General features: G+C 36.1%; 2 protein-coding genes across 3 annotated transcripts; one reads left to right on the top strand and one right to left on the bottom strand.

Moving 5' to 3' along the window:
* Positions 1 to 731: 731 nt before the first annotated feature.
* LOC132095454 (major facilitator superfamily domain-containing protein 6-B-like) lies at positions 732 to 15074 on the top strand. Of its 2 annotated transcripts, none has more exons than XR_009422446.1 (7): positions 732 to 991; positions 2271 to 3825; positions 7576 to 7673; positions 11861 to 12022; positions 12526 to 12624; positions 12720 to 13245; positions 14204 to 14341. XR_009422446.1 is itself a non-coding variant. In XM_059500457.1 (7 exons), exons 2-7 carry the CDS (start codon positions 2273 to 2275, stop codon positions 14450 to 14452), a joined length of 2439 nt encoding a protein of 812 aa, XP_059356440.1. In that variant the 5' UTR covers positions 733 to 991; positions 2271 to 2272; the 3' UTR covers positions 14453 to 15074. The 2 variants fall into 2 exon arrangements, 1 of the variants encoding a protein (XP_059356440.1); XM_059500457.1 differs by having other exon boundaries at positions 733 to 991; positions 12720 to 12997; positions 14204 to 15074.
* Positions 15075 to 15679: 605 nt separating this feature from the next.
* LOC132095453 (nuclear envelope integral membrane protein 2-like) lies at positions 15680 to 23575 on the bottom strand. Its single transcript, XM_059500456.1, has 9 exons — positions 23356 to 23575; positions 21694 to 21803; positions 21336 to 21567; positions 21184 to 21256; positions 19880 to 19973; positions 19454 to 19568; positions 17956 to 18181; positions 17022 to 17210; positions 15680 to 16908 (listed from the first exon to the last, which is right to left on the bottom strand). The coding sequence occupies exons 1-9, from the start codon at positions 23444 to 23446 to the stop codon at positions 16602 to 16604; spliced, it is 1437 nt and encodes a 478-aa protein (XP_059356439.1). The 5' UTR covers positions 23447 to 23575; the 3' UTR covers positions 15680 to 16601.
* Between the last annotated feature and the right edge of the window lie 2539 nt (positions 23576 to 26114).

Below are 26114 nucleotides of genomic sequence, written 5' to 3'. Positions count from 1 at the left end.
CTGGCGAATCGATTCGTTCTATTCGGTCTTCGCTCTCATAAATTGCGTTGTAAATTCATCTCTGTGAATCGGCTCCTCGTGCTCGGTTCTCTTTTTGCGCTGGGTGGGAAGTAGGATTCATTCTAGAGAATCAATTTCGGGCGGTTCATGAAAATTAACAGATAACAAAATGACTCACAGATTTGGGTCCTAGAACGGCTTGTCTTTCATTTTTTGTAGTAGAACATTTACTTAAAGCTGCAGTTAAATGCTTTTATATACTGTATTGTATTGTAATTTAATATTTATTGTAGCCGAAATCTATGCGTTCAAGTTTGATGCTGTCAGTTTTTCATTTATTTTATTTATTTTGAACTTTATTGAGCGCCTGTAGATGTCGCTGTTTTATCACAATCTCTGCAGCTGGTTTGTTACATGAGTTCGCTGGTCAAAATAAATGGGTTTGCTATCATTTCTAACCAGGAATAAATATTATTAAAAAGAGAAATCAAATATTAAAATAAGTGATTCAAAGAGAAGTATTTTACTCCATTAGAAGTTAATTGTAACTATACTACAGCCTTTTGATTAATTACAAATTCTAGACATCTTCAACATTTGACTGATCTTAGACATGACATCTGCTCTTGGGCAAATACTATAAGAGGAAAAAAGGTAAATCTAAAACAGAATTTCATGAACTGAAGATCGAAACGGGGCGTCACAGTTGCTAATGACATCAGTGGAAATGAAGGCAGTGCCACAAACACACAGCCACTGCGCACATCACGAGCAGGTGAGAGACTGACGTCAGGTCGGATGAAAACGGCCATACAGTAAACCTGCTCCTTTCCTCTACCGGAATACATCGCTGTTTGAGGATTGTTAATAGTGAGCACAAATTTAGGATGGTAATAAAATGATGACTGAACGGAGAGAGCAGTCTGTTGAAGGGATCGTCCTCCTTCAACGCCAGACGGTGAAATAACATAAACTTCCTCACAACAACCGGGTAAGTGAGCCACACCGCTGGCTGCTTTATACTGAAACATTGTACAAGAAATCAGTTGTGTTTGTAACTACATGTAGGTATTGTGTTTGTGCAATATGCAGTGTTAATACAGGCTAGGCTACTCATTTTCAGAAGGGACTACACCCTGTGAAGTTTATTATGATGTTGCTGTTTTTGAATGTTGACTTTACTTCATTCCACAGCCCAATGATCTCCACCTCTTAATTGTGTTCCTAAGAATGTAGTTGTTACTAATACTACCTGATATTCAACATTATATGAACTAGATGTGTAATTATGAAAAAAAAATCTTTATTATTGTTAGTCAAGGGCAGTTGCTGAATTGATTTGGTTTAAGGTCATCATTTTTGATGACAAAAGGTGTGCTGCATTCTTATGTAAAATTGGATTTAGAATCAGGTAAAAAAAAAAAAACTGGACATAGAGTGACTGATGACTGTATCAGAATTGTTCAATCCACAAAAATATGCTATAGTGTACTTAATATTAAACACTGAAATGTACCAGTATTCTTATGAACTATGTAGACAATGATATGCAAATTATTAGCATGGGTGAATAGAAAAATAGACAGCTTTAACACAAAATACTGTAGTCTGATTTACAGGCTTTGATATCACAAAGAAAACATACTTGAAGTTTATTTTTCTACCGTTTATTGTTCTACCGTTTTTATTTTTATTAATATAGATAATTAGATTATTTTAGACAGTAGCCTATTATGCTCAATGAAAATTGCATTATGAACATTATGAGCCCATGTGTATGTGTCTTTGTTGATGGACACTTTGCATAGGATTATTGGTTTTTGTTTTTTGGTTATTTTTATTTATTTATTTATGTATTTATTGAGACAATCACCTGACCCATAAATGCAAGTTACCTAATCAGATCTGCAGGAAAAATGACATCATGACAATGCATATTGGCTGTGCAACTATGTCTCAACCTCTTCAAGGTCACATAATATGATGTGAATGACAGTAGACAAGGAAAAAATATATCCCATGAAACATCAAAATGTGTACTGTAAAACTGGGAAATATTTTGCTGGCATTATTTTCAGTGTCTGTCAATGGAAAATATATTTTTTGGTTCTTCAAGTTAATGATATTCGATTTACCAACTAAATGTCCCCCAAAAAACAGCCAAATCTTGACCAAATGGTTATGCCCCAACATTTGAAAATTGCTAGTTAAAGCTACAATGTAAAGACATTATCCAACGTCCTTAACTGATATTTATGTTTATCTCACAGAAATGGCGAGTGATCGGGTGGCCATCCTTACGGATGATGAGGAGGACCAAAAAAGGAAATATGTTCTGTCTGAACCATTTAACACTCTGTCCCTGGGGCAGGTGGCAAACACTACACCGTCCGGTCAAACAGCACCGACTGCCCCCACTGACACACGCCCTTCTCAGCCCTCTCAGAATATGGACTGCACAGAGAGGTGCTGTGCACGAATAGACAATCATCTCTTGGTTTCCAAGGTCTTCTACTTCTTCTTTTACTCCGCATATGGCTCTTTACACCCCCTGCTTGCTGTGTACTACAAGCAGCTGGGAATGACACCCAGCCAAAGTGGCCTGCTAGTTGGGATCCGTTATTTTATAGAGTTCTGCAGTGCGCCTTTCTGGGGAGTAGTGGCAGACCGCTTCAAGAAAGGGAAGGTGGTGTTACTGTTTTCTGTACTCTGCTGGGTGGTCTTCAACTGCGGTATCGGCTTTGTCAAGCCAGCAGCTATGACCTGTGTCAGTAAGGACCCTACTGTTGGGACACCAAGCAATTTTACAAACAATACGCAAACTGGTAACCATACCAGACAAAGAAGATACTTGATTGAGGATGTGTACTCTGCTCCTCCGCTTTCTCGGCCAATATTAGCAGCATATGGACCTCACTCTAGATACATTCGAAGTGTAAATGTAAATACCACAAGCACTCCCTCTGGAAACTCCACAGAGAATCCTGTCAGCATTACTATGCTGTCTAACTCTACAACAACGTCGCCCCGTCCCTCGACAGTAACGTCAAAATCTACCTCGACAACTGAAACACAAGATACTACTGCCAAACTCAGTGACTATTTTATAGTCTTTAATAAGGAACAAGTAGATACTATATTTCTCTTGATCCTCTTGGTCATTATCATTGGTGAGTTCTTCAGCGCCCCGGCTGTGACCATTGTGGACACCATCACTCTTCAGTACTTGGGACAACACCGAGATCGTTATGGACTCCAGAGAATGTGGGGATCTCTGGGTTGGGGTATCGCTATGTTGTCGGTGGGCATTTGGATTGACCACACGCACATCACAATCATCATCCAGGGCTCGGGTTGTGTCCTGCCCGACTACAAGAACTACCAAATTGCGTTCATTGTTTTTGGAGTCCTGATGACCTCAGCACTGATAGTGGCGACGCAGTTCCACTTTGACAACAGGGTTTATCAGTCAGATGAGGAAAGGGACAAGAAGGGGGATGTGGAAATACCTCAAGTCGTGCAGGAAGTCTCGTCTCCAGAGTCCAGCACAGATGATGCACCCGTTTGCCCAGAGAGCAACCCGCAACATTTTCCCTTCAAAGATCTCTTCCGGATCATTTGTGGCGTCCGGTATGGTACGGTTCTCTTTGTGGCCTGGTTCATGGGGTTTGGTTACGGTTTCGTGTTCACCTTCCTCTTCTGGCATCTGGAGGACCTGAAGGGGACCACCACTCTCTTTGGCATCTGCTCAGTGCTCAGTCACGTGTCTGAGCTGGCCGCTTATTTCATCAGCCACAAACTCATTGAGCTTGTTGGACACATCAGGTGGGAACTTAATTATGTGAAATATATGGCATATTTTATACTAAACTGCACTTGTATTAAGTTTTTATTGTGGAATGTAGGGGCTTTAATTAAGAATATTAATTTAGGGATATAAATTAGAAGTCTTATTGGATTTGTTTAAAGGCGGGTTTGCATGTGCTAGACAAATTAGGATAACCACTTACTGCTTGTGTGCCTGTTTAGTCCACTTCCAATGCAAGTTGTTTGCCGAGGCTTTTCCTGTAATTTGGGACATTCACACTGAAAGCAACTTGTAGAAACCAAGATTCAGTCAGTTTCAGTGAGAGTAGACAGCTGAGCAATTAAGCAGACAATTGTGCACACGAGCATACTTGAATGCAAATGAGCAGCGGCGACTAATGAAAGTGCAGACCATGTTCTTCCACCTGATAGAGTTGGATAGATGAGAGCCGGTTCACACAGAAACCATTTTTGTGTTCTATTGTGCTGCTTTTAATTATTTTTCTATGTAAACATGCATTAGGTGACGTCTTTAACTGGTGCATCATGTTTTGCTTACTTTTAGCCCCATCTTTTTATGTTGTTCTTAAGAATGCATCCTGTGTGAACCCATAAGACGCCTATGAAGATTCCACTGTCATTGTGAACAACACCCTTGTTTATTGCCAGTTATTGTTTTTTCTTTAAACCATACCCAAGCAAAACATAGCTTAATTAAGAAATTGGGCAGGATGAATGAACTGCTTGGTTGCAGTTTTACCAGAAAATATATTAATATATATTAAATAGGAAGTGTCAGTAAAAATCTATTGGTAGCCACAGCCATGAAGAAAACATCTTTGGAAGCAGTATTTTTTATTATTTATAATTTATAGTCATATAAATAATAGCGTTATTTATATTTGTAGTATTTATTCCAATTTCAAATCAGCTTTTATTTTACGAATTTTAAGTTTAGTTTAAAGTGCATGGAAAGGCGTATTTTTCCTGATGTTGTCAATACATTCTGATTGCTTTAAAATATTGCTTGGGTTATAAATGATTTACTGATTATATGATATTCAGTTGAACAATCTACTATGCATTGTCTGTCTATATCATAGACAGGTGGCCTCTGAAGTTCACGAAAGCTAAACACTCATATATGATCAGGGTTTAGTGTTGAGCAAATTTTTGTACGGGCAGAGCCAATATAGTGTTTATGTATTTTGGACCTGTGCCCAAGCACCGCCTTCATCTAATGGTTACCATAGCCTGGTTGCTTAATATTTTATGAGAATACGACCAAGAACATCTGGTCAAAAGCGATGTAAATGCAATTATTTCTTGTGCCATGTCTGTGTTAACACATATAGGCTGGCATATTTGTTGCATAGTTGTGTACATTAGGCTTACTCAGAATTGTTGAATGTGTCTCAGTAAGTACTGTTGACTTTGACTAAGCTCTAAATGGGCACTGCCTAGCCTTGGCACACAATGTACAACCAAGATGCAGGCCACCCTTTTTCAGGATGTTTACCATGTGTTTCTGGGCCCTGGTAAACAGGCAGATGGAAAGGTCTGCTCACATCCTCAATCTGCTTTGTGGTATTTCTCAAGTGTGTGGTATTTCCCAGAGCAACGGCTCATCCGAGCGAACAAGATGAATCACCTTAAGATAGCTCAAGTTGTAATGGTGGCTCAGTCTTTGCATTTTTAATGGCATTAACTGGTAGCATTTAGCAGATGTTTTGTGATACAGAACCCTTAAACAACCCTGAAACTGTTATGTTTGTCGCCAGATGCTGTTTTGTGAAAAGCTGATTAGTTAGCAGGAAACTGCATCTGCAGGCTTTGTAATTGTTCTGCGTAACAGAGCTGCAGCTCAATACAAAATATATTTTCTGGTTTACCACACTGAGCATTTCAGTTTGTAAAAAAAAAAATTATAATAATAATAATAAAATCTAATGGATTTGAGGTGGTGAAGCTGGCAGAAATGCTTGTGTTATTACTTGATAGCTGACAAACAGATTATATCTCACAATTGGGGTTTCTCTAACAGTGTAATTTTTTTTTTATCTCAATTTGATTTTATATCTCATTCTGTGTGACTATCTCACAGTGCTATTTTATATATCAAAATTGTTTCTTTATATTTCATAATGTGACTTATCTCACAATATTTACTTCAAATTTCACAACGTGACTAGATGTGATAAGATTTATTGAATAACATTTTATATATAAAGTTTTATATAAGTATAAAACTATTAGCAAAATTTTCATTGTTCTTGATAAATAATATAATATAATAAATTCTGGTATTCTACATTTTGAAATCATTTATAGAATCTTCTTATGGAGATGATTTGTTCATCCGTGTGATACCTTCGGTTTTGTCTCTGTAGTCTTTGTTAAGTGGCCTATTTCAGTCATGACTGCGGAGAGGCCTGTAACTTTATCCTGCCATTAGCCCCATCACACATTGTCTAGGCTTTACAGCATTGATCCACTGAGCATGCTTCTTTTGTGGATCGATTCTAAAGCTTTCTAAAGGCAAAGGGTGTGGTGGAGCCAAAATAGTGTACAGTGAAATGTTCTCTGCAGTTTGTAGAGTCAACATTTGCATGGCTATCTCCCAGAGCTGCTTTTCAGAATCAGAATCAGAATCAGAATCAGAATGAGCTTTATTGCCAGGTATGTTCACACATACGAGGAATTTGTTTTCGTGACAGAGCTCCGCAGTGCAACATAACAGCGACAGAACAAAAAACACAATAAGGAATAAAAAATACAAAAAAATACAAATACAAATAAATACAAATTTTGTATAAAACTTTTTGCGTGTAGCTGCATGGAGAAAGCAGTTTAAAAGCTCCTGTTTAAAGGATTTCGTATAGTTTTTTGGTGTTTTTATGCCTTAAATGCACACAACTATAGGTAAGCCATTAGTAGGTTGATTCCAACAAAAATGTGTAAACACTGTGGAGAAAAACATTGCTCTATTTGAGCTTCCTGACCAGCCCGACAACAGCGATGCTGACGTAACCAGTGGTGTGAGTTTGGGGTGGGGCTATGTATTTGTTCAACCAATGGTAGACAGGGAGAGTGTTTAGGAAACCTGTTTGGAAACCATCTTTATTCTATTCAAAGTTACGTTGAAACGAAAGTAGCAACAGACCTTTCTTCTGTAATGTGACATACTGTACATCCCAGTTAAAAGGATTATTGGAAAAGAAAAAACTTTTTTTATTCCTTATTTTTATTATCAATCTGAGCTTGCAGGTGATCATAAAAAGGGGCGGGTTTTAAGCAAACTGAATGTTTGGAGATGTCGCCCATGTTTTGATGTTTTAATTAAAAATTGCTAGAAAATATATGCAGACTATAATTTATGCTTAGTGATGCCGGTAGCAGAGAAATGAGATACCTAATTTTTAAACAACGGTTTTCCAGGAAACAACATTCAAAATAAACTGGCATTAATGACATTAACGTTGTTTTTTCCTGTTGGAGCTTCAGTGTTTGTTGATTAGCACTGGCGAGATCTTGTGCGGTCACGCTCACAGCCCTTACATAAGACAGAGTGAGTCATTCATTCGGGCGTCAGAATAGAGACTGACATCACCAGCAAATGCAACACCCAGCCTTAACTACAATAGGCTTTATAAACAAACCGGGTTTAGCTACACCCAGTGTGACATTTTCATTGTACAGAAAGCATTGTGTCACGTGCATTAATTAAATATGACTCAAATAATACATGATTGTGTTCTTTCTTTTTAGAGTCCTTTATATCGGACTGGCCTGTAACACCGCACGCTATCTCTACATCTCCTACCTAGAGAATGCATGGATAGTTTTACCCATGGAAGTGCTTCAAGGTGAGAAATCAGGGTTTTTCGTGTTGCTCAACTGGCCTTATCAAACAGGAAGTGGAGTTTGGATTGGTAGGCTGTGTTCTTGAGTGACCACAGCTGACATCGAGATCATCTAAGGACATGATTTAGCTATTTTTGAAGTATATCTGGCAGTTTATTGCACATTAGATATGCTGTTGAAATCACACAGTTACAGTTAAGAAATAAACAGAAAGGTTTAAGCAATGCTGTTTTTATTTCAAAGCTAAAAGACATTTGTTACTGATACTTAGGAGCCTAGATGTAACAATACATTAGAGGTCGACCAATTAATCAGGCCGATTTTTGACCATTTTTAATTAATCGGCATCGACCGATTATGCTGCAAGCTAGGCTGATTTATAGGCAGGCACGTCTGCAGGCAGCTGTACCGGAGAATCTGCAACTTGAATCTGAGATGGAGCAACTCCATAAAATATAGTGGCTTGTTCTGAAAATCTGACAAGCAACTTAGTTTCTTTACATTTATGTTCGCCGTATTCTCCAATTGATTGACACTGTCTGCTCACAGTTAAAGGCCAATTAGTGCAATAATTTAAGTGCTGTGGCGAAGGCTAATTTATAAAATATTCAGCCCATCATGTTTGTCATATGTCGTAGTTTCAGTTTAATATGTTGCAGGCTCATTTATTGGGAATTAAAAATATTAATGTTAATAAATCATAAAAAAAATATTGGGCTTGTTGTTGAAGCTTCAGATGCTTGTTTGTCTCGCGAGAGTTGGCAACTGTTAGCTTCAGCTAATGATGGCAGGGCAAAACGGACTGTTTTGAAAGCATAATTACGTTTTACCTAGTCTTGCATAGCCAGACCCTCAGACGGACGGTAAGGTCTGGAATCCATTGCAGCTTTCATTGGCCAAGGCCCACCCATGATGCCGTTTAACCGACATGTCAAACAACCAATCACAGTTTGTTACATTTCAGCGTCACGTTTCGGGGCGTGGAAATGCCGTCACAATAACACACCGACATGTCTCTTTAAAATGTTTTCAAACTCTCAGATGTATTTTAAAGATGTCGTGAACTTTAAATATTTCACATACTTTTGATAATCCAGCATTTAAAAGAACCTGATAAGCGCTCATCGTCACAGTTGTAAACACGGCGGCTTTCTTCTTTCATGAGGCGGTTTGGCGACACGTCATATTTGTTTCCAGACAAAACTTTAAAGAACCCGACACATACATGTCCTAGAAATCCTGTATGATTCAAACAATCCGATGACGACTTTGAAACTCCTGAAGTTTTTACACTTTTGTGTGTCATATGCATCAGATGTTCAGCCAACGGTCCGTGGGCGTGATGTCTGAGTCTGAGACTACGTTTAAGATAGCACACATACGTCTGCAAGATGTCTATTAAAGATCACTTAATCTGGAAAGCAGCTGCTGTGTACAAACTGCCAGACGTCTGTAAGATGTTACTATTCTAAATTATACATTCTGATAGAAAGCAGCCCATGGACGTATTGTAATTGAGCAAAAACTGTAAAAAATAAATCTTCTAGATTTAAATGCAGACGTCAAATAGACGTCTCTGAGATGTATGTGTGCTATCAGGCTATCCTGCTAGAATTTATACCAACTGTGCTTATTATATTCATAATTCAACAAGTCATTTGCATGTAAAAGTATAAACAATTCAGACGAAAGTCCTGGGCTGATAATAACGTGCACGTTAACTTACCTCGTAAAATATGTCTGTGGGTCCAACAACAGCCTCCACAATGTCATTGCTCTTTGCCAGTGCACTCTTAAGCAGTAATGAGCAGCAGGCTGTTTAATATGTGTGAACTTTTATTTTTGTTATCACTATGGCCATTTGACTTCTAGCAGTGTCCAGTGTTTCCCATACATTGAGTTATTTGTGGTGCTCAGTTTTGAAATTGTGACGAGCTGCCACAAATGTTTGGGAAACGCTGGACACTGCTAGAAGCCAAATGGCCTTAGTGTCAACAAAATAAATAATAGGGAAAAAAAGGAAAAGGCTTATATTTCATTGAATGAACTGAGTATGGAATGCCATCCCTGCCACGATTAGAAATAAATAAATGTACAAAGAAATATAAATAAATAAATAGCACTGCATGTTTTAAAAATTATAATACAGCGCAGGAGTTTTTATATGAATGTTATCTTTGAAAAGATCTGACCATCTTCAGAAAAGCTTTGATGTCATTCTCATTTCGTCTTTCCTGTAATAGCTGATAAAGTAGAGCTTATTTGATTACCGCCATTACCAGGGAAACCACTTTTTCTCCTGCTCCAACAGCGCCTCCTGCTGGCAGAGAATGAATTTGCATTTCTGCGGGAAACACTGTTATTTGTCAGCGAACATAAACAAAACAAATAGTTTTGAGAAGGTGCTTAATTTTTGACCCATGTATTATTACTATGAATAAGGCTACTACTAATACTATTACTATCTTGTACCTTGTAAATGAACATTTACTTAAACTCTCATTTATGAATGAAGGGGGGGAGGAAAATCAGCCAAAAAAATCTGCATCATATGTCGGCCATTGGCTGCCCTGATTTCTAAATATCAGCATCGGCAAGAGAAAAACACATACAGTGTCAGTCGACCTCTACAATATATTGGTCAACATCAGTTCTTAGAAGAGTGAACTCTTCTGTTTCTGTGGAAAGCACAGTTATTAAAAGACCTTTGAAACTTTCTAAGCAGGTTTAAAAGCCTGTTTAGCTGCTTCAGCCACTACTGGCCTGCGACTGTGTTGACTATTGACAGCGTACAGGATGACCCTGTTCCCACCTCACATGGCCTGTTTGCTGAAACTATAACTGAGTAAAATACATTATACACTACCAGCCATACTTTTTTTTTTTCAAGAATTCTCTTCTGCTCGCCAAACCTGCATTTATTTGATCCAAAAAACAGCCAAAGCAGTAATGTTCTGAAATATTTGTATTATTTAAAAAAAACTGCTGAATATATTTTAAAATGTGATTTACTCCTGTGATCAAAGCTAAATTCTCAGCATCATTACCCAAGTCTTCAGTGTCACGATCTTTCAGAAATCATTCTTATGTTGCTGATTTGCTGTTCAAGGAACATTTTTATTTTAATTATTATCTTCAATATTTAAAACAGTTGAGTAAATTCTTTTTTTCAGGATTCTTTAAAGGATAGAAGGATCCAAAGATCAGCATTTATCAGAAATAAAAAGCTTTTGTAAGACTGTACCATTCATTTTTGGGTAAAGAAAGTATGGAATTGAATCTGAATTAAGATGAAAATCAGATTATTAGACTGATTTCTGAAGGATCATGTGACTAGAGTAGTGATGCTAAGAAACTCACAGGAATAAATGACATTTTAAAATGTATTCAAATAGAAAACAGTTTTTTTCAAATAGTAAAAAATATTTCAAAATATTACAGTTTTTGCTGTGCTTTAGATCAAATAAAAAAAGGCTTGGTGAGCCGAAGAGACTAATTAAAAAAACATAGAAAATTGTGCTCTTCAAAAACTGGTAGTGTATATCAGCGTTTAAGACTGCTTATTTATATAAGTTCTAAAGAATAATTTGATTAATATGAAAATACAGTGTGAGACCAATCCAATACAACAAAAAACGTATTAAAGGAAGTTGTTAGGCACAACATAGAGTGACATTAAGCTGTTTACAGTTCCTTTTTAAATGAATGTTCTTGTTATATTAGTCAATACAGACAAACCAAAAGATACATTTATTCAAGTAATAACAAGTTAATAAATAATCACATAAAACGGATTACATTTCATTTGTGAAAGTAAATGCACTAAATTATACAAAACAGGCGTAACTATATAGTTAATATATAAAGTATTTTTGAATTTTCACTTTTACTATTATGACAGCCTAAATAGCATGTTCTACTGCTGACTCTCTGCAAACATTTTAATATTTTTGGTTATTGTTTTTTGTTCCTATTTTGCTTTTGCATTTGGTTCCTGATGAACTTTTAATGGTCTTGTGTAGCAGTCATATTACGTAGTGTCTGTATAGAGCTGCTTTTCAACATTAAATTCAGATTTGTTTGTTTATCAACTGCAAATGTTGTCTTATTGTTGTGGTCATATGTATTATAAATGTTTCTCCATTCAAGCAGATGCACAAGTGTTTATTTATGTTGATGTGTGGTGCAGGTTTGACACATGCAGCCGTGTGGGCGGCATGCATCTCATATTTGAGCGCTGCTGTTCCTCCAGCTCTGCGCACGTCGGCTCAGGGCATCCTGCAGGGGCTGCACCTGGGGCTGGGGAGAGGCTGTGGAGCCATGCTGGGAGGGGTTTTTGTCAACTTCTTCGGTATGACATTAACAAAGACCATGTGACATCACAGACATTCCACACATGTGCCTCATGCATGCTTTGATGCTGTTTTATATTTAGACACAGTTACAAAGATTCAGACTCATGTAGTTAAAGTGAACTCTACATTATTCTGTATCCAAAAGTCTGAGACCAAATTGAAAATATTGCATTTGATTTAGTTTGTTTTCAACTTAAATATGAATAAATTCTTAAAAATCTTTTTAAATGTCTAACTTAAAACTTATTTGATAAAAAAAAATACAATAAAAACAGTAAAATTGTAAAATAATATCACGATATATATATATATATATATGTGTTTATATATATAAAACATGTATAGAGTATTATAAAATTTATATATATAAAATTCTCAGTCTTTTGGACCCCCTGCTGAATATACATATATCAAGCATAACTTTCAGATTGTGCTTTTCAGTGTGAATGACTTTCAGCTCACAGTTTCAAGCTTTTCATCTTGCAAACTTCCTGTTTAGGTGCTGCAGAAACCTTCAGAGGCCTCGGAATGGCCTCTCTAGTCACATTACTCATCTTCTCTCTGATACAGTGGCTGTTAGGTCAGAACGAGGATAAAAGTATGTTTCATCCTGCTGTTTAACAACAAAAAGGTCATTTTGCTGCAGTGAAACCTGTGACAGCTTATTGATTACGTCTTTGTGCTCTTTTACAGAGGGCTCGATGTTGGCTGAGAACATCCCAGTTCCCTCCAGCCCGGTGCCTATCGCCACTATTGACTTAGTCCAGAACCAATCGGCATCTCAGCCAAACCTCGAATCAAAGACGCCTCCTAAGAAAACCAGGCATCAGGAAGAGCAAGAAGATGTCAACAAGCCGCCCTGGGTGGTGTCTGCTTCCCCCTGGGTCACCATCGCTTTCGCCCTCTATCAGATCAGAGATATGGTTGCTTTGTCAAAGAACAAAGCCTGTGGTGAAAGTCAAGCCCCGCAGGTAGGGTGGCACCCTTTGTGATTTGGGATGTGGACGTAAGGGGGTGGTGAAAGTTTCACTCTTGCTATTTAATAACATTTCATTACTAATTTTCTGATTTATATCTATTAATTTGTCATGTTGGCTTTTTGGTGTGTAATTATTGTGAAAACCAATTTCATACTGATGGCAAATTATATTTTAAACCTCTTTACTGAATTGTTCAATCTTTCTCTTTGCATTCATGCTGTCATTTTCTCAGGGGAATGGTGAGAAAAAATCCATGAACTTTGCACTTTGATTTTTGTACACAAAACTGCATGCAGTCCTGTCACAGTCTGGTATTGCATTTCCTCTCTCATTCTTAATGTGTTCTTGGATGATTTATGTAAGTCTTACTAACACCATTGTTTAACACACATCTTAGCAAAAATAAATGCTTTTCTGTTGTCAGTTTTGTTTGTCTTTTCTTAAACACACTTCTGTGCTTCAGCTACTTTGTGTCCTCATATTTGAATTCAAACAAATGCTTGGCTGGGAAGTCTCACGAAATATGTCCAAAAACCTGTCTAGGTCATATTTCACCCTAAAATATCATATTTTTAGTGATATATTTATACCCCATGTTCTCAAAGTTTGATTTAAAAATTATTTAAATTATCAAGTATTAATGCATCATAGTAATAACTGATTGTGCAATTTTATTTTTATTTGAAAAAATAAAGTATTATTTCTTTAGCCTTTTGTGCGATTTTATTTTTATTTGAAAAAATAAAGTATTATTTCTTTAGCCTTTTTTAAATAAGAATAAATGAAAAATGTTACATCTAGGTATAATGTAATGATAATTGAGGAAAAAATATTATAAAATGTATTTTTAAGAACCACTTTTTAGAATTTTTACATTTTTGGATTTATGCTTTAAAAAGCTTTATGCTTTTGTTATACTGCCTTTATATTTGTTAAAATAAAAATGTATCATTAATCTTAACCCTATAGAGAATTGTTAAATATTTTTAAAATAAAAACCTTCTTATGCATTAAGAAAATGAGAATTGAGAAAGAACATGTGAAAAATCTCATCATAAAATTGAAAAATAAAGTTTTTATTTACATTTTGGGGTAAAATGTTTTAAAAAGTACTCTAGCACACTCTTTAACAAATCAAGTGTACCTTACTTCTGTCATTTATTTTGCATGTTTAACCTTTATGTTCTCTTTTTGTAGGAGACAAATGAGCAAACCTCTGCGATGCCACCTGCTGATGAATCCACATCATCACAACCCGATATATTAAGTCCAGCAGAATATCTCTCCCAAGGACCTACTACCAATGCATTCATTCCTCTAAACACTCATCCTGTCCGACCTGTGGAAGAACTGTCTCCATCCACAGGGACAAACGAACCAGTAGAGAACTCTGCACCATTGCCAGGGCACTCCAAACAGCAGCCTCCACAATCCAAAATCAACTGAACCCCTTTGGGATATAGCCTTGATTTAGAATCATGTTATGGGGTGTGAAAGGTGACCGCTGACTTTGGACCAAAAAATATTATGTTGACCTACAGGTATTCTATATTAGCGAGGGATTTGTTTTCAGAGGCGATAAAATCAATATGCTTTGCACTGCCACAGTAGATGTCTTGCCTTACTCACAAAGGGCCTGCAAGTCTCTGTAAAGAATGTTTGAAGGTCAGTGCCTCTGAGTAGATCTGCACATTACAGAGCGTCTAATGCTTATAATCTAACAGCTGAGGTGCTTCAGCATAATATACATGGGACTTGATACAGCAATAGAGAAGCATAGTTGCTTTGCATTCTTTGTTATTTTACTGATTGTGCTTCATTTCTTGTGACCAAATTTAAATATAAAAACATCTACTCTGTATAAAATATGTAAAAGCCATGCTCTGTTCTGTTAAATATATCCAGTCATATCCATAAAACTATGCATAAAATAGTAGCTATTACAAACCATCAAAAGGTATTGATTTGCACTATGGTGTCTGAAACCATCTGCCTTCTCAGCTTTGTGTATAAGTGACCTCCGCTTATGTTTACATATGATGAAACAATAAAATATTCTGATTGACAATTTAGCCATTTGTGTTTTTTAATTAAATTAGATGGCAATATAAAAGACTGTAAAAACTTGAAATGTTTATAAAAACATACATTCTTCAAGATAAAAGTTCAATAAAAAGGAAAAAATTGAAATGGCAGCATGCAGATATGTAAACCAGCACGAGTTGATGCACCATCCAATCTGATATCGGCCCTCCAAGACTAGGATTGGACATCCCTGCACTAAAGGTTATGATGATAGAAAATAAAGTATCAGATTGGAGGGGGAAAAAATATTTTAGTGATTTTGTGCAGTCAAAGAAACTGCATTCGTCCACAAAACCTTTGTATTCTCTCAAAAACGCAGTTTCTGGGGTTTTGCAGTTTTTGAAAAATGCAGTTTTTTCATTTTGCCAATGAAAAAGGTCCTTGGAGAACGCAACAATTGTGCGTAAAAGCAGAAGCTTTTTAATTACAATGTCCGATGAGCTTACCTATAATTTTATAATTTGTGAGCTCCAAAAATGACAGAAAAAGGACCATAAACTTAGTCATGTTGCCCTATTTTCCGTGTCTTCTAAAGCCACAAGGGACAAATGAAATAAAAAAAAAAATTAAAAGGGTCAAAACGCGTCACTCTAGCGCATGTTTCTACAGAAAAGCAAAAGAAACCCCGCGCAAAAGCTCATTCTGCGTGAATGGAATGCCTCCACAAATTGAGCACATTTCAGATCACTCTCTTCCGGTATGTGCTAAAAAGAGGCGCGAAAAGTAAACTCAAATGGTCAAACGTGTAAGCCAGTAAATATTTACATTTTTTTTAAAAACATGAAAAAGTGGAATGTAAAAACGAATTTTCTTTGAGCAGCCACTAGGATAGCTTTATGTGATAAATAGATCTAAATGTAAGTTGTTGTTTAATAGTAACACGTTCTGCTATTCTATCGTATGACGTCAGAAGACATGGAACAGAACGCGCAAGCCATGACGATGCTTTGATGTCCGTTTTGGAGGTTTTAGAAACGCGTTTAGTTTCACTATATGATAATTTGTAGATTCTGCTAAACATCCTCTACTTGTTCAGAGGAAGCCAGAGGTTTAGATTAAGATGGGGACGAGTAAACAACAAGATACTTATAAGAGAACTGTTTCTTTAACCAACACTAGAGGGCACGGTTTCCTTAAATAACATAACTGCCGTGGTACTGTATGTGTTGAGTCATTGTGAGTCATTTTAGGGAAATGTATTAACGACTGCAATGATGTCCTGATGATCTGATATACCTGAGAGCAGCACAGTCACTATCTATTAACATACAGTATGTACAATACAGTGTTATTCCCACTGGGTAGTAGAATACGAACTCCTGCTAAAAAAAAAAACAACCCACATCTTCTGAGAGATCATTTAAAAGCAAATGCGAGCAAAAGATTATTTTTACCATCCTTATGGACCTAGTAATGTTCCTTAGAGTCATTCCTTCCTAAAATATTTTGCAATTCAAAAAGTCTCTGTTAAAACAACAAAATCACTCAACCTACAGACAGAAGGACAATTTTAAAAGAAATCCTGGTCTTCTGGATCCATGGGTTCTGGCTGAGGGGTGTAGGTGACGGGGGGATACGGGCAGACAGCTGGAGTAAATACATCAGGACTGGGGATGTTATTTTGGGTTGGGGGACTGTTTCTCTCCAGCTCGTCTTCGTTATTGTCCTCTGCTTCTCCTCTGTGCGACTGGGTGTCGCTGGAGCTGCTGTTAAAGAGCAGGTTTTCGTAGTACGCCCCGCCAAGCCCATACTGATTCTCATGATTCTGAAGCTCCTCTTGGGTGATGTGGCTGCCACTGCGGAGAAACTCTGCATACCTGAAAGAGGCAGAAAACAACTGGTGAGGAACATCATTAAATAAAATGGGATGTATACAGTACGTGTGACCTTTGAACATACGCTTATTTTGATGAATACAAAATATAAATACTTATGTGGTGATCGGAGTCTCAACACAGTGTCCCATGCAGGAAAGCCAGGCCTGTTACAGTGCTCCCGTAATTCATCCAAAGAGGCTCTGGTGTGGAGCTCTCCCTGCTCTCTGTATTCCTCCTCAGTCAGTAGCCTGACCTTGGGCCGTTTCTTCCTCCGGATCAAGCCCAGGAGTGAGTAAAAGAGACTGAAGGCAGAAAGTCAAAGTTAAAACAAGCAAATTTTTATGATTACATAGGCCTATTTTACCTGTTCAAAGGTTTATTTCAGCTCACGATTAGCTTTCATTTTCCATCTTAGACTTCGTCAGCATGAACTCAAAATTACAATATTTTTCTCAATGCATGTCTTATTGTATACAATTCATGTCTGCACATTATTTGCACCAAACAAAAAAAGAAGACTGAAGATTTTGTGTTTTTGACGCCAATATCTGTGGATTTTTCTAATTTGGCTGACATTATAAATCCTTCTTGAACTGGGGTCACACTAGACTTTTTTTTTTTTTTCCTAAGAGAATTCAATGATACACATGTAATGTAATGCAATGCTGCATTTTTATAGATTTAAAGATCAATTTTTTTAATTCAGCTAAGACGTCATGCTATGACTTATCAATCTACTATTGGTTACACCATGTTTTCACATCATACGAATTCGGAGGGCAGAGTTCACCAAACCTAAACTTTGGTGCGCAGCTAAATTTGCATGAGCTTCTGTCTCCTGTCTGCTGAATTTGCTTTTGTAGGAATGGAAGTCAATGGAACATAAAAGTATAGCATCACCAGCCCTTTTTAATCCTTTCTCCAACCTCCTGGCTTCATTTAGGCAAGTAACGATGATCAGTTTTTGAATTCAGTTGGATGGGGAAAATACAAAGCCCTGCCCTAAAAATTTGTCTCCTGTTACACAGTTTGTGGCGCTTTTCTTACCTGCACATCCACACCAGAAGGCTCCAGGCCAAGGGCAGAATCTTCCAGCACAACAGGAACATGATCAGTACGTAGCAGGCAGGGGGGAATGTGATCCCATAGTACACCATAACCATGCCCACTACTTGCATACACCACGTCATAAAGTTGAGGGTGTGTTTGTTTGTGATGGGCCCACGTTTATAGCACACAGCAAAGCTAAATAAGCCAGATATGAGCACATAAACTGCAGAGAAAGAGAAAAGAGAAAATGTCAACATCATTTTTAAAATGTCAAGTTTGGTATTATTGACCTCTCTGCACATGCATGCATTCATACAGCACCATACCATTTTATGTAGTAAGGTAACAATTAAAAAGCACACCCAATTTGTGTCAGACAGAAGCAGCCTGCCTGAGCTTGCCTGTCATAAACAGTCCATAAAGCAAAAGTAATAATACGTACATACAACACTCAAGTTACAACAGTCACAATAGAACTATACACGCTGAAACAACCTAGTGTCACGTTGCAATCTTTCACTTGCTAAAACGTGCATTATTGACTCTGTGAAATCAATTTAAAATAGTGGATGTCATGTGGTATATTTGCCAAGCTTACTACACTCACTGAATGCAAACATTATGGGTTATTGCTGCAACAATGGATTGCCAAATACTCTATTATACAATCCAAAGAACAATGGTGATAAATAAATGTAACAATATTGGTTATACTAATGTACTGTGTCATTATTTACTCACTATAATTAATTGAAGAGAATTTATTATATTATGAACAGATAGCTCTTTTAGCTCTTAAAAACAAAAATAACCCTTTTGACAGTACGTCACAAAATGCTTTTTTGATTGAAAACAAAGAAGAAGAAAAAAAGAGGAAATAAAAGGGCCAAAAAAGCAGACATTCACTGTGGCTGTAATCCTCCCAGAGCCTTTTTGTTTTAGGCACAGAAATCAATGTTCCAGCAGCACTGCGGCTTCTTTCCCTAAATCTTAATATGCCTGTGGTTCTCGCATTCAAACACCGATGCATTTACATACTGCGAGTGCTTGAAGAGGGAAATTGATTTGGCAGAGAATAGAGTCTATTGAGCAGTCAAGAGGCAGTCATTTCAGCATTCAAAATACTTGGCCCTCATATTATAACACTAACGGAGCCAAGATATACGATACAAAAGGTGAATCTCAATCTGCTCTCGACTGTTACTATGTGATGCTGGCGTGTACTAATGCAAGCGCTTCAGCTGATGAAACATGCAGCGAGAGTGTGTAGAAGGATAATCTGTCTAAATGACATGTACAGGAATTATTCTATTGTGTAAAGAACACATCAAGCTAATTAACAGACAAGACGTGGCATTCAACTGAAACACAAAACTGTACAAAAGGTACATTTGAAAGACCATTTATTAACATTAGCGAAGGCTTACTGTCTGATGTAATTAGCTGATGAGATGATTGCAAAGAAAAAACAGGGCAAGATGAGTTGCCTAGTTACCCAGTAATTCCATCCAGTGATCAGTCACAATGTCATCCCATTCATTTAACACCCTCTGGATCCCCATGTAGGACAGACCAGAGCCAGCGCCCAACAACACCAGGAACAGCCCTCGCTGGGGGGGGGGGGGGGGGGAAACAGAGCCTTAGTGAATGTGTTTGACCTTCTGACCTGCCCTAAAACTGTAAGCTGCCAATCATTCTGCAATTAATTGAACAGCACTGTTTTTTTTTTATAAATCCTTACGCTGATGTACATGACTGAGGATGTTTGTGTCGAGGAGTGAGTCTCCACCTCCCTTTATCTTTAATCTCATTGGCAGAAAAATGACAGCTTTGACAGGCTTAAACTCATACTACTCATCCAACATGTTTGATCAGTGTGAGGAAATATGTATTACTGTGTGATCATGATCAAGGTACACACCGTTGGTACAAAGTTTCGGAGCACGAGCGTCAGGAAAACAAATGTGGCGATGACTCCTAGTATAACGCCAGTGGTGTAGAAGAACAGTGGACTCCTGGAAAACAAGAAGAGTCGGTTAGAATTATGTGTTTTATGTTACAACCACAAATGAATTAAATATCAATTTTAAGTGACAACAGCTGTCAAGCTTAAAAAAAAGCACTGTAAAAGCTATATAAACATAGTCCACTTATTTTTCGCATTAGAAAAATCCCTGAAATTTAGCTGATTCAAGAAAAATCTTCCCTAGTTACAACACACATGAGACCCATTGCCTTTTTGTCATCAAATCATGTGTGAAATGCACACTGATTTCAATGTTAATACAGCTGGGACTTCAAAGCATTGGTAGACAGACAGATTTTCAGCAAACAATTATTACATTTAACTGCAATGCCCCCCACTGTTCAAGAGCATATTTAAAGCCCCCCCCCCCCAAAAAAAAAGTGTCAATATACTGAAACAATTACAGAATATTAAAATGTGTACAAATTAAATAAACTCTATAGTTCCATGCATTTCAAGAACTAAAGGTATTTCACACTTTATGACCAATGCAATAACACGTTGCTTCCAGATTTTTGCCAGTTATAATATTTTATAGTGAAAAAAAAAATCACAATTACAGAAATTTCCATTACATTTATTTTATTTTACACTGCAAAAAGAAAAGAAATGGTCATGAATTAAAATAATTAAAAATAATTAAAATAATACTGACCCTATTTTAGTTGTTTAATTGTTTAGCTGTTTATTTAGTTTAAAGCTTGTTTTGAAAGCTTTTAAAATATATATATTTTAAGTAGTGCTGACAAATGATTAATCGCGATTAATCACATACAAAATGAAAGTTTATGTTTACATAATATATGTGTGTGTGCTGTATGTATGTTTATTATGTTTATATAAACATAACACACATATGCATGTTTATATATTAAATGTATTTATATATAATATAAATTATATGAATACAGCACAAGCAGGCATCAAAAGATACCCAAAATATTACTTCAGAAAACCAATTTTACCATGGTCTCTATTTAAAAAAAAAAAGGCTGAATAAAGATTCTTCATAAAATGCCTTAATTTTTTAGGTGAACAATTCCTAAAATATAAAGAAGTCATTTTTATATTAAACTACTTTATCTTATCCCAGTTTAAGGTGGTGTAATTTGTTTGCAAAAAGAAAAAAAAAACTTGATCAGAATTAAATCTGAAACTCTACTGCAGAACATCTAAACTAGAGCTAAATTGCCACTTACCTGCATACATTTCCCGCTCCGAAAAACAGCACCAGCCCACACACAAAAAGCAGGAAGCACATTCTATTTATCCCTGTAAAAAGAACACGATTGTGATTCATTGCCAAACTAGTCTTTGTAAGAATAAAGTGTGAGTGACTTTTCTGGCTCACTTTTGTTGGAGACGTGTAGTGTATACTCAGTATTGCTTCTAGGCGACTTGGTCATGAAGCAGACATCTTCATCAACCAGAGGAATGTCCAAAGACTTCTCCCTTCTGATAGTGGACGGCCAGTAGTGTTCAACAAAGCAGTTAATAACAGTCAGAAGATCATCTGGATGGTGGCAATTTCCCATCTCCACCGGGAACACGACAAAGACATCATTATCACTTGTCACGTTGACCTGCGAACAACAAGTTGTGATTTGTTAGCATTCAATTTAAAGGGAGTTAACCCAAATGTTTTTTTTTTTGGTCATTATTTACTTACCCTATGTTGTTCCAATTAAAAAATGAATTTAATTTATTACCTTGAAGGTGGACCAGATGTCCTTCCATTTGATTACTGTACCAGGGCTGTAACAGAAGCAGCGACTCCCAGAATACTCGTGGGCACTGTCTCCCTTCACATAGGTGCAATCTGTCAGAATCAGGAAAGGATCAGAGGAACTCCTCTGCTTTCATTTAACAATCCCCATCATCCGTTTCTTCTTTTCCATATCTAAAACAGTATAAAAGCATCCCAGAAAAAGACCAACTGGCACCAGAAGAGCTTCTGCCCACAGAATAAATTCATCTTAATCACTGAACTAATACAACTGCAACATCCTCACTTTATAAAAACCTGACATGCTTATGCGTGGCTACTTCTATCCAACAGTATTAAGTCACACAATTTATGTTTTTCATTTACAGCAGGGTTTCCCAATCTGGGGATCGTAAGTGAACTGTTACTGCAGGAGATCTGTTAGTTGATGATGGTAAGCTAATAATTAAATAAATCATAAAAATGTACAATTTATTTGAAAAACATACAAAATAAAACACTAAAACTATAAGCGTATCAAATATTATATTTGTTCTTCAATGCTATGACCTTTGTGTAGATAAAGATTACCATATAAAGGCATGACTGTTTGGATTTATATGAAATGGTAACACTTTACCAAAAAGAGTCTTTTTGTAACATTAAGATTAATAAATACTGTGAAAGCATTGTTCATTGTTTCAAAATTTATTGATACATTTATCAATTTTAATGTTATATCTCTTATCATTAGCTAATGCACTGTGAACTAACATGAATGATCAAGGTATAGGCCTAATTAATATTTAAAAAGTACAGTATCTTTTTAGTAATAAAGTTCAACAGTATTTTACTTGGGAGAGTTATGTTCATTTTCATTAGTATTCATTATAAAAAGTTTTTTTATTGACTAACTTGTTATCATCCAGTGAAATCACTTCTCACACTGTTTTCATCATGGACATAAACTGGTCACAGTGAGAACAAAACAGACCCCATAAAGTACTACAGGGCCTAAAACAAGGCTTCATTAGTCATAATATATATATATATATATATATATATATATATATATATATATATATATATATATATATGGAACTGATATGACTGATATGAAACTGATATGAAAAACAGATGCTTAGTCAGAAATCAGGTTACAAGGACCATGATAAGATTGCATACACATGCAGACAAACCAGCTATGTGTGGTTATTGTTGTCTGGATGCTGAAAATCTCAGATACTTAAACTGTTATCCATATTGCTTATTCTAAAATAAAGAAAAAGACCGGAAAACCAAATACCACGAACTATTTCCTTATAACGTTAACGTTAGTCTTTAAAAAAAATACTTATGTAACACTTATATAACCATTTTTACATAATAACAATGTCCCTATCTAGAAAGCACTAACTTTACAGGTCTGAAAAGTAACTTTAACGTCACATAAATTACATATTTTATGTCCAGCTCATATAACGTATACAGTATGTTCACAACACAAATAAAGAATAGTTTAAATGCAACTGGTGGTTTTATTGAATTCAAAATCTCATAGATAAAGATATGTCGAATAACATCTATACACGATGTAACTGTTTTGAAATGTTAGTTATGTTCGTTTATGCTGAAGTCTGTTTAGCATATGGCTCAAATCATTTACCTGCGTATAAATAGCCTTTGTTTCCTTCTGCACTTTGCCAGGAAGCACACAAAAGTGCTAAAACGGGTATAAGGGCAAATAACTTTCCCATGTTTTTGTGTCTTATTGTGTTAAATTGATGGTTTTGGTTAATAATTGGTCTGCTAATCTAGCATTGAGCTAAGCTAATGTTTTCTGTTTCAAATTCGGTGGGCTTCGTCAAGCTCCGTGTAACCCAGACCAGACTAACAGTTTCAGAGTGCATGATGGGTCCCGATATTTTAATTTAACGTTACTCATTTATCAATTACAATTTAAAATGTAGAAAGCTAAATGACAAACAAAGTCGTTAAATGCACAAAAACCACATTAAAAGCTATTTCAAAGTTGAAATTGTCTTAATGGAGTCAATTTAGTGTTCGATTACTCCGGTCTTAATCCGCAGTCAAAGGTTTAAAAATAAACAACAGTAGGCATTTAGTTAGATTTATGTAGGCTACTATTGTAGAGTCTATTAGGCCTATTTTCAGTTTGCTTTTATTTTTATTCTTATTTTAGTCTTTGTTTTTAATTTAGCATAAGTTTTAGTCATTCTGTTATGTGCTTTTGTCATTTTTAAGTTTTTTAATTTGACTACCGGTATTTATGTTTAATTATTTTTTTATATCAGTCTTCATTTATTTCCTAGTAATTTTAGTTTTAGTTTTGCAGTTAACTTTTCAAAATTTCTGTTTTTATTTATCTAATATTAGATTTGATTTTATTTCAGCATTAGGCCTACTTAAATAAGCAAAAATGTTTTAGTTTTAGTAGGCAAGTTCAGAATACAATAGATTTGTACTGCTTACTGGAAAGTAAACAATGTTGCATGTTGCATGCATTGATACATTTTTTTATTGAAATATTAAAACTTTGTGTAAAAATGCAAGAAACTATTCTGATAATAATGCTATTCTGATATTAAATCCATTTGTTTACAACACTGGAATTGGAAGAAGGCTGAGCACATTGCATTGTCTGTATGTTAAAATCTTAAAAATCATGAAGATTTCTATATTAAAAATATAAATTTCTAACGCATACAGTTGGCTCTTTGTGAGTGCAGTCTCTGTGAAATAATAAAAAAACACTGTCAAGCGCAAGGTTGGGGGTTCGATTCCCCGAGAACACATGATAGGTAAAAAAAAATTTGATAGCCTGAATGCACTCTAAGTCAAAGCGTCTGCTAAATGCATAAATTTAAATTTAATTTAATTAAATGTTGCTATCTTATAAAATGTTGGAGATCCATTGTATATCATCAATTTTAAGCAATCTTGAAATGTCTAGTCCTTGAAAAGCAGTCTTGAAACAAATGCAAAGATAAGCAGTGGGAAGAAAAACGTTAAACCAAAATCTAGAGGAGACCAGATGAAAATGTCATCTCTGTGCAGTCTTCGCCCTTTGAAATGGAAGGGGGATTTTTGTGGTGGGCGTAGACACAGCAGGCGGCTGCTTTTTCATTTCTCTAGGATGCAGAGACAACAGCGGCTTTTCCTGACAGGCACACCCACGCCAGGCTGAGACCCACTGTCACTTACGCTTGCATAGAGTCAGCAAGCATCTGACTAATGCAGATGCTGTCTAGGAAGAATTCTAACCTCGTTGCCCCAAAAAGAGAGCATATCTTTTCTCATTCAACATATTAAATGACAAAATTTCAGCCATTCCACTGCATGCACTCAACGATAACGTTTAGTTCTAATGAGGCTTATATATTCAGTTGCTGTAGCAGACTGTCACAAGATTATGTCCCACAGGGGAAAGTATTAAGAAAAAAAGTGTTGGTTAGAGGAAGGCTTTGTGGTTTTTGTTAAGGTACAGAAAGTCCCTATTTGACGCAGTTAAGGGCCTTTTAACAAAATAACTCAACTGGTTTCGTGACCAACATCACTGGTTCAGAATACTAATAGCTACTGGTAAATTAGATTATTTTAGCATGATCATAACATTTATGATACCAATGTTGATTTTTGTTTTCATTTTCTTTTTTGCTGATTTGAAATGATAGCATTTTACCACACATTAATTGGAAATATGCATTAATAGAAACAAAATTATTGTAACTTAAGTGTTAATATGCCTTAAAGGAACAGTTCAGCCAAAAATAATATAATCTGAATATCTACTCCCAGGCCAAGATATATTTGAGTTTGTTCTTTCACCGTAATACATTTGGAGAAATGTAACATCTCACCAACGAGTCCTCTGCAGTGAATGGGTGCCATCAGTATAAGAGTCAGCATCTGATAAAAACATCACATTGATCCACAAGCAATCCACATTAGTCCAGTCCAGCAATTAATGTTTTGTGAAGCAAAAAGTAAAAGAAAGCAAAAAAAGAAAGCAAAAAAAAAAAAAGTTTAAACTTTAAACTATGGCTTATGGTCCACTATCCATGATAAAGTTTCTGCCAGTGAAAGAGTCCATCCACTGTTGTCCTCTCACATCAAAATCCAACTATTTTAATTGTTTCACTTGATCTATGCAATTGTTACTGGGAGCATATTTCTCCCCTGATTCAGATAATATGAATTTTTGCAATATTATGAAAAGAGGACTCATATTTTAGTTGGAAGCAATGGTTTGATGTTTAAAAAAATGTCTATAAATGTCTGTTTGTAATAAAAATGTCTGCTTATTATTACAAACATGCCATTGCAGTCGTGTGGATTGCTTATGGATTATTGTTTTTATCAGCTGTTTAACTTTTCATTATGACAGTAAAGCGATGCTAAACT

Source organism: Carassius carassius, chromosome 19 (assembly GCF_963082965.1).
Source record: "Carassius carassius chromosome 19, fCarCar2.1, whole genome shotgun sequence".
NCBI lineage: Eukaryota > Metazoa > Chordata > Actinopteri > Cypriniformes > Cyprinidae > Carassius > Carassius carassius.
This window is presented reverse-complemented; position numbering and strand designations above follow the sequence as displayed.